At 35.2% G+C, this 8,679-nt stretch overlaps 2 protein-coding genes and 1 long non-coding RNA gene across 4 annotated transcripts; 1 reads left to right on the top strand and 2 right to left on the bottom strand.

Annotated features, from left to right (window-relative positions):
• Positions 1-999: 999 nt before the first annotated feature.
• LOC116169240 (TBP-related factor) lies at positions 1,000-2,261 on the bottom strand. 2 transcript variants are annotated; one of them, XM_031485274.1, is made up of 6 exons: positions 2,013-2,261; positions 1,880-1,959; positions 1,590-1,833; positions 1,435-1,538; positions 1,165-1,329; positions 1,000-1,122 (listed from the first exon to the last, which is right to left on the bottom strand). In XM_031485274.1, exons 1-6 carry the CDS (start codon positions 2,145-2,147, stop codon positions 1,116-1,118), a joined length of 735 nt encoding a protein of 244 aa, XP_031341134.1. In that variant the 5' UTR covers positions 2,148-2,261; the 3' UTR covers positions 1,000-1,115. The 2 variants fall into 2 exon arrangements, with proteins under 2 accessions (XP_031341134.1, XP_031341133.1); XM_031485273.1 differs by having other exon boundaries at positions 1,003-1,329.
• Positions 2,262-2,413: 152 nt separating this feature from the next.
• On the top strand, positions 2,414-2,961 carry LOC116169241. The gene is made up of 3 exons (XR_004144910.1): positions 2,414-2,600; positions 2,660-2,697; positions 2,842-2,961. It is a non-coding gene; the product is annotated as an uncharacterized LOC116169241 (long non-coding RNA).
• Positions 2,962-5,031: 2,070 nt separating this feature from the next.
• Positions 5,032-7,318, bottom strand: LOC116169239 (facilitated trehalose transporter Tret1-2 homolog). The gene is made up of 4 exons (XM_031485271.1): positions 7,053-7,318; positions 6,863-6,998; positions 6,479-6,816; positions 5,032-6,434 (listed from the first exon to the last, which is right to left on the bottom strand). Exons 1-4 carry the CDS (start codon positions 7,101-7,103, stop codon positions 5,484-5,486), a joined length of 1,476 nt encoding a protein of 491 aa, XP_031341131.1. The 5' UTR covers positions 7,104-7,318; the 3' UTR covers positions 5,032-5,483.
• Positions 7,319-8,679: the final 1,361 nt, after the last annotated feature.

Raw genomic sequence — 8,679 nt, 5'->3', positions numbered from 1 at the left:
ATAAATCCAAGTTGTCTCAGTGCTTTATTACAAATAAAATCAATGTGTTTCTGATACGAAAGATCAGAAGAGAAAATAACCCCGAGATCAGTAACGCTAGATTTTCTTTCAAGCGCACAATTATTTATGGTATATGTAAATTGAATAGGATTTACAGTACGATGGAAAGTTATACTAAAGCTTTTAGTGAGGTTAAGTTCCATCTGATTTGTTTCACACCATAGGCTGAGTGCGTTGATATCCAATTGCAGATTGATACAGTCGTTGATTGATTTTATTGGGCTGAATATTTTTATATCATCCGCGAACAATAATATTTTGGACGATTTAAACACTGATTTGATATCATTTATAAATATTAAGAATAATAGTGGAGCTAAATGTGCACCTTGAGGAGCACCAGATGAGACATATATTATTTTAGATATGAAGTTTTTATATTTATATTTCATCCCGAATATACATAGGTACGTACCTACTGCAGAATAAATATTTATTTTACTCTTAAAATAAAATTGGATTTCTAACCGCGTTTATGACTTTTTTATATTAGTAATTCCCTTTTTGCTTCCTTACGGTTAATATAATAAATACCAACTTGGGTTAAGAATAAGTGAAATACCTAATTAATTTCCTGTAATGTAAAAAAGTGCCTTATATGATGTGATATTAAACTTCGGAGAACTTTATTCACATGTTGCCTCTGCAAAAATTTCTATTTAGTGCGATATTGTGTATTGTATATTATCTCCAGGATAAATAATTGGGAATATGCGATGTTTCGTTCTTATAAGAGCGTATCCTCTAATGCGCCTTATGCTTATACGTAGCTCCCAATTTATCAAAGTTAATTATTGAGGGTGTATTGTGTGTTGCCTACCTGATGTACATAAGAGCCCGTCTTGATCCTTTGAAATGGTAAGTGGCGCTACCAAATCAGGTACTTTGTTTAGCAATTATCTTACATTTTGCATGAAAATGATAAAATTAAAAATTAAGTAATCCGATACACACAAAACTTTAATCTTGTAGAAAAAGGTTTACAATAAACATTAAGTAGATGATAATCTTAACAAATAAATGCAATAAAATAATGTAAGTAAAAACAGAGGAGTTCAGTTCATGCAATAAAATAATATAAGTAAAAACAGAGGAGTTCAGTTCTTCCTAAAGCTTCTTAAAATAGGATACATATTGTCTAAAGCATCTTTTATATCTTGCCTGGACTTCCCTCCGGTGAAAACAATTTTCCCATTTACAAATATGAGTAATACAATACGTGGTTTAATCATGCGATAAATCAAACCAGGGAATAACTCTGGTTCATACCTAAAAGTTTTACAATTAGCAAACCACAACAATTAAGAAAATTAAAGTGAATGATTCTATTGTATTTTCTTGGTTTGTCAAGCAAGTTGCACTTTTCACACCTACCTACTAAACTGGCCATGTACGTGGTGCAAATTTTCTAGTTTTATAGGAAACCTCAAGTCGCACGTCGCGACAATGTTTTGTACTCTAAAATTGATGAATTTGATCTAAAATAATAAATTAAGAGGTTTCTTCCTATTTAAATTACATCAGCATACATTAAAACCCAACTTTTGGATTATTCTAGCAAACTTTTTCGAAGCCAACAAGGCGTCATGCTCATTGCGCGCTCCCGTGCAGACTATTTTCCCAGATCGAAATATTAAAGCGGTACTACGTGGGTCTCTTATGCGCATAACTACGCCGTTAAACCGTAGGGGATTGTATTCCGAATTTCGTGTGCGGGAGTTTATTTTCATTAAGTTTAACTCGCAACCCAAATCGATTGTCGCGACACAGTTTCTGTAATGTGAGACTTATTATTGGGAATTGGAGTGATGCAACTTACTGCAATGTTACGTTAGTATGTGGATCACCAACACCGCCTGGTGTTAATACTGTCATATTCGATGCGGACTTTGAGGACATCTGAAAAGCGATTTAATTAGCTTTCAAAGGAAAACGCCGAGTTTAATACAAACCGCATTTGTAGCTGCTGTGGTGGTCGAGGTTGTTGCAGCATTGTTCGACCAGTCCGGAATGGGAACAGCCGGTGTGAAACGTGCTGGACTGTTTAGTATTTGTCGTAAATGGGCGTCGTTTGCTTTTGGCTCCATTCTTGTATTAGTTTATTCTGTTATATTTCTGATAGATTTTTATATGGAGAAAACGGAACGACATTTTCACATTGATGTGAAAGTAAACCAAAAGGTAGGTTATTTTGCCTGCACATGCGACTGCGGCAAAGAGCACACATGCGCACACTTTGCCAGTGGCGTACCACAGGTACTTTGTAAGGGACTTTTAAGGTACAATCACATTGTTTTTTTTTACTTACAGATTGATCTGTAGACTAAGAAGTAACACATTTAGTTTTATTTACTACAATCGCACATTTTGATAGTCTAAATGTACTTAGAATTAAAGATCATGTACAAACACTTTCTGCATACAATTCGACGCCACTGTTTATTATGTAATTTTGATAAATATTTTTCTTGACTAATTCATTATTATGTGAGGTTTTGTAGTTTGCTTGCAAATAATAATAATCGAAAATACCAATGCAAGTGAGACAAATTATATTGTTTTAATGTTGACTTTTGAGGTTATGCCATTTTTGTTTTAGTGTCTCAACGGCAACAGGTTGTCACTTTATATAAAACGGTGAGTACCCCCCGAATACGTGCAGGTTTTCCTAATTCAGTACCTACGTTTAGTTATTACACCTTGGAAAAGATTGGCCTGCCGGTTTTGATATATTCCGAACTCGATTGCATAAGGCCTTCTTAAAAAATAAGGATATTTCAGATCCTGAGAAGATTAAGCAGCTAATTGGGCATGGTGAATATATTGTCAAAGAGATTGAAGCTTTGTATATGCTGAAAAAATACAGAACTCTTAAACGTAGATATTACAATGATGTGTGAGAATAAATTATATTGTATATTTCAATTTAGCTTATAAGCAATGTAACTACCTTAACACTCATGTATATATTTTTTTAAAGTTTTGTGAATACAATTACCTACTCGCAATTACATATAATATCATATTTACTATAAAGGCCCTCCTTCACGTGCAGTTTTATGTCAGTTTTGGACTGACGCTCCTTCAGTTAAATCCAAACGCGCACGTGAAGGGCTTAAACATGTCAGGCGCGCTTCAGTTGCGGCGCGGAGCGAAGAAATCAAATCGTACTAAATTCCTGGCGCGAACTGACATGCAGTGACAGCAAGATGTGAGCATGTAGATGCTGCTCAGTTCTCACATTGGGATTGACACAATATGACAAAGGTGGAGGTAGTACGCTTAAGGTGTGCAAAAGAGAGATAGCTTTAGTAGAAAGTAATTGATGAAATTTAGAATGGGTAGTCCTATGTTTCCCGGGTGTCAGGGTTTGTTTGATTTATCTCCTTTAACAAATCGATGTGTGTGGATTCATTTTCTTCTCAAATATCACGGTTTCGACCAATACTTTTTCTCTTTCTTCTTACTTCCCTTTCGTCGTCCACCAGCAACAAAAAAGCAATTGCTTTCCCTCTTCTTCAAACTCATTCTTTAATAGCACTGTTGCACTACCAGTTTTAGTAATTTATCAGGAAATAAATATTTTTTTAAATAAACGGTTCATATTTATAATAATAATATGCAAAGCAAACTTGAAGAACTACATTTAGTAATCTACGCAGCTGCAAAAACGGTACTAGCGTGCAATGGGCAATTTACGAAACAAACGGTAAATCTTAAACTAACAAATAACAAACAAAAGAAACCAAAATGGCAACAGAGAATGGAGACTAAAATAAACAAATTAAGAAAAGACATCGGAAGAATAACTCAGTATGAAAAAGGAAACAGATCAAAGAAAATTACAAAACATATAGAAAAAATCAAGAAAGGAACATCAGAGGACATTTATGAAATAAACGACACACTCAAACAGAAACTAGCAGTGTATTCCTCACGTCTAACTCGATACAAAGAATCTAACCAGATAAAAGCAGACAACAATATGTTCAACAAGAGTGAAAAACAATTTTATAAAAAGTTAATAACCAGTACAAGATATGAAGTTACACCCCCCCAGTAAAACAGACCTAACAAATTTTTGGAAAAATATGTGGAGCCATGAAAGTGAACACAATGATAATAAATAATATAATAAATAATAAAATATTTATTTATACAAGCTAAAAGTTGAGCACAATCAGTATTACTATTTCGTAATTAAGTAAGAAAGTAATATAAATTATAATTTTCTAAAATTCACAAAACATCATTTTAAAAGTAGGTATTTAGTTCCATGATCTCGAACAATCCTTGACAGTGACCCAGACCCAGATAACATTGGATATTCCTAGCATCTTCTGCTAATACCATTAAGATGTATATACAATGCTAATACGCTAGTACGTGTGCGAATATTACAAATATCCATAACGTTCTATGAATAATATATTGAATATATACCTACGTTGGTTTGGCATATTCCAAGAATATTCAGCAATGAATATACTGAGAATACACGATAATAATATATTCCTTGATTTTTCAATATTGAATATACTGTTAAAAAATTCCCAGGATGTACGGGGAATATTTGTCACAATCACGTGTCAATTTCAAACGTTAATTACAATAGGTACACAAAATGTTTCTTTTATTAGGTACTTCGTTAGACACTTATTTTGAATTAAAAATTATTTTTATTTTTCATTTGCCCTTTATATGCCAATTATATCTGTCATATGAGGTCATAATGGATTGTCATCAAATTATGGTCTCAAACGTCCTGTCAAATATATTGAAGGAGTTATATTATGGAATAAAAAAAGATGCTACTTGATTCGTATGAAGCACTTTAATGTTGGCAAACAATAATCATTACATTTGTATATTGGAAATGCATTATTTGGAACGATGAAATATAAAATATTATATGCACCTCAGGCATTACTCGATATTCAACCCTCGGGCGACTTACAATCCCTCGGCATAAATATCGCCTTAATGCCCTTGATGCATAAATAATTTTGGTCTAAAGTATCCTGATACATAGTGAAGTAAAAAGAGTCATGTCTGCCAGCGAGATCCCGTGGCTTAAGGTTAGGAGGGGCGGTCAAATATATCAAATTTTAATCAAACTGCCGATTTTCCGACTATATTTACCTCTTGTGCCTTTATTTTGAATCTGAAGAAAAAAATGAATGAAGCTTATTTGTACAGCTCATCAAGGCACATCTTTTTTATATTTAACATTTTTCGCTATGGGGCTTACTTTCTGAGAAAAGTGCAAATTTAGTTACAAAATAGAGTAACTTTTCAGTTTAAAATTTCTCAAAAACTAAAAAACTCACAAAAAAACTGTTACGGAATTTTTTGTAGAGTTCCTTATGCCACATTATACACTTGTATATGCATATTAAATTAAATATTACTCCTGTATTGGATTAATTGGAGTTGTTACTTATAAAACAAGTGCTCTGTACTCTTTCAAGTTCTCCATTGTTTCTGCTTTCATTCCTGAAATATCTCTCTATTTCCATCAACGTCTTTCCATTAGTTTCTGGTAATCGCAGCATTACGAAAATAGTGCCGACAGCTGACATTGCGCCATAAAACAGGAACAGTGGGGAAATTCCCATTCCGTGTAACATGTCAGGATAGAGTTTCACCAGTATAAAGTTGGCAGTGTACGCAATACTGGTTACCATTCCAGTTGCCAACCCTCGAATTTTGGACGGAAATACTTCGGCAGACATTGCAAACGGCATAGTTAGAAAACCTAATGTTGCAGTGAAGAAGTAGGTCATCAACAGTGTGAGTGGCACCCAAGCAAACCGATCGTCTGTGATTATCCCACGCTTAATACAGAATAGATATCCGGAGAGCAGCACCATGCTAACGGTCATTCCAATTCCGGAACAAAGGGAAAGAGGACGACGTCCAACTCGTTTACTTGCGATGCTTACAAATGCAGAAGTAACAGCCCGTGTTGCCGCGATTAGGACAATTGCACCATATAGATCTATACTTATTTTTGCTTCATTCACTATATCAATTGCATAAGATAGAATCACGAATGTACCAGAAAATTGCTGAAATATGAAAAACATCGACATTAAAATTAAGGGTTTGTAGCAAACAGGCTCTAAAAAATGTCTCCACCTGAACCTGTAATCTTCACATTCAGTTCTTGTGCCAGCTACGTTCCTTATTAACGTTTCATATTCTTCGTCTACTTCCCTTGAGTTGAACAGCTTGCGTAGTTTACGCTTTGCGTCCTCATAACGATGCTTGGTGATCAACCACGATGGTGATTCAACCATGTAAGTCATTACCATAGCCAGACCAGCGCACGGAAATGCGGCAGATAGTGCGGCAACCAATCCCCAGTTCTCCTAAAACAATGCGTGTAAAGCTATTCACATGAATAATACCAAACCGTCATTATCCAACCAAGAGCGTAAATGATAACAATACCAAGAGAAAAGCAAAGTGCATTCCATGTGATAAGCAATCCTCTTAGTTTTGGAGTCGCTATTTCCGCCATATACACAGCAGCCGGCATGCTGGAGAGTCCAGTGGAGAAGCCGGTGAATAATCGTCCAATTAAGAGAAGCAAGAACTGATGATTTGGAAAATAGTAAGCGACGGTAATTATAGCCCATCCCAAAAAACAGACAACGTTAACACAGATTATTGCGGGTTTTCGACCGAATCTATCAGAAATCGGGCCCGATAACAAGCAACCCAGTGGCGCAGCAATCGAAGCAATGCTCGCTGAAAGATTTCTTTAAGAAAATTCCGACCAGCAAAAAACACTCACCAAACCAAGATGCTTCATCGCCTGTTAAGCGCCGTGCATTGGAAACGTCGGTCAGATACGGAAGGGCAACAGCTGAAAATCCTATACTCATACTGGGCGCTAAGCTCGAGAAACTTACGATTAGTCCCAAAAGTACCTGTACAAGATTTGATTACCGCTCAAAGGCTGAAGGTATATTCGAAAGCAATACTTGCACAACTGTTGACTTTTGTGAAACGTTGCTTTGGTTTTCAATCTCCATTTCTCCAGTCGAATGTATAGTTTTAATTATGTTATCGTGACGCACAATCTTCTTTGCGATATATTTAACCGCAACGTTTAATGTTTTGAGAAATGAATGGTAATTAAGGCATTGTACACCGTCTCACTTGTCACTTTATACTGAAGATCACATTTATTTGGTCCTTATAATACTTATCGATTATATAAGGTAGGTACTTGAATATACGGTAAAGCATGAGATAGATTATAGTTTCTGAAGTCTCCACTCAAGTTGTGTAGAATTATAATGAGAAAATCAAACTTTATCGTAACCCATTAAAGTGGGAAAATTTTTTTGGTTTAATTTTGATTGGAGTAAATGCATTTTCCGTGTACTCCATTATGGGGATCTCGGAAACCATAGAACATACGACGAATGGTCAAATTAGAAAAAAAGTTGCGCACTTAAACAGTTGTTATCATGATGTAAAGAAAACCGACAAATTCCGATTACTTCCGATAAAAAACCGAAAAACCGAAATTTGCCGATTTCGTTTTTATTTCTTTCTGAAGTTATGTTTTGACTTTTTCGCACCCATATGTGGGTAGGTAAAGTATTGTTTTATTCACAGAAAAAAAGCCCGTTGTCATTGTCGTTGTTATCGTAGTTGTCGTTGTTGTTGTTGTCGTTGCTGTCGTTGTTGTCGTTGTTGTCGTTGTTGTCGTTGTTGTCGTTGTTGTCGTTGTTGTCGTTGTTGTCGTTGTCGTTGTTTCCGTTGTCGTCGTTGTTGTCGTTGTTTCCGTTGTCGTTGTTGTCGTTGTCCGACTTGTTAGCACGATAACTCAAAATTTAATTGAACATATGGCGCACATGGTGAACCACGATCCAAAACGAAAAAAAATAATAGAAATGCTTCGTCTGCTTTTACTCTATTATCATGTGTTGTTTAACAACTATTTTATTATACATTTTGACGTTTGACACGCTCACAAATTGGGATGTTCGATTTCAAAATTCAACCAGGGAGTACCGTTGGCGTAAATATAGACACCGACAGGCTCACAAAACGTTAACCTTTCAATACAATGTGGTCACTATACAAAACATTATTTCAGCAACTTTCACACATTGTTAGTCATTATATAAATGAAAGATTTGTCTTGATTTAGCTTTGCTTATGGTGCAGTTTGAAGTTAATACAAGTTCATTGTAAAATGTAGTGTGACTTACTTTCTGCCTTCAGTCAGTACAATTGAACTCTATTTCTATAATTCAAGTTTGTGTTGTATGTAAGAAAAGGTAATGTGCTTATAGTCTGGAAGCCAGACGAAAAAGCTGGAAGTAAGGTACGGTGAAAATTTTTTTGCGGTTTTAGGACACTAAGTAGGTCTATTTTAAGAATCCGATTGATGCCGCTCTGTCACCCTTGAGCATTTTGAGAAATTCAAGATGGCGCCCAAAAATATCTGCAAAACATACAAAAATTAAATTTTTTAAAAATATGGGCATGTAGCACATCGATTTTAGGGTTTTTAAGCTTTCTGAATTTAAATTTCTAGTTAAAAATATTTTTGGGGGCGTTTTGGTGGAGTGGGGGGTGTTTTTTTATATTGTT

The sequence above is a fragment of the Photinus pyralis genome, unplaced genomic scaffold (genome assembly GCF_008802855.1).
Source record: "Photinus pyralis isolate 1611_PpyrPB1 unplaced genomic scaffold, Ppyr1.3 Ppyr1.4_LG4, whole genome shotgun sequence".
Taxonomy (NCBI): Eukaryota; Metazoa; Arthropoda; class Insecta; order Coleoptera; family Lampyridae; genus Photinus; species Photinus pyralis.
The sequence above is the reverse complement of the archived record's forward strand: the minus strand, read 5'-3'. Positions and strand labels throughout refer to the sequence as shown.

Excerpts from the sequence above, each read along its gene's own strand:
- LOC116169240 (XM_031485274.1), bottom strand. The coding sequence starts at position 2,147 with ATGGAGCCAAAAGCAAACGACGCCCATTTACGACAAATACTAAACAGT. Across the intron at positions 1,960-2,012 it reads CCACAGCAGCTACAAATGCG|ATGTCCTCAAAGTCCGCATC; the intron begins GTTTGTATTAAA and ends ATCGCTTTTCAG. Across the intron at positions 1,539-1,589 it reads TCCAAAAGTTGGGTTTTAAT|ATCAAATTCATCAATTTTAG; the intron begins GTATGCTGATGT and ends TTATTATTTTAG.
- LOC116169239 (XM_031485271.1), bottom strand. The coding sequence starts at position 7,103 with ATGGAGATTGAAAACCAAAGCAACGTTTCACAAAAGTCAACAGTTGTG. Across the intron at positions 6,999-7,052 it reads AAAAGTCAACAGTTGTGCAA|GTACTTTTGGGACTAATCGT; the intron begins GTATTGCTTTCG and ends AATCTTGTACAG. Across the intron at positions 6,817-6,862 it reads CGATGAAGCATCTTGGTTTG|CGAGCATTGCTTCGATTGCT; the intron begins GTGAGTGTTTTT and ends GAAATCTTTCAG.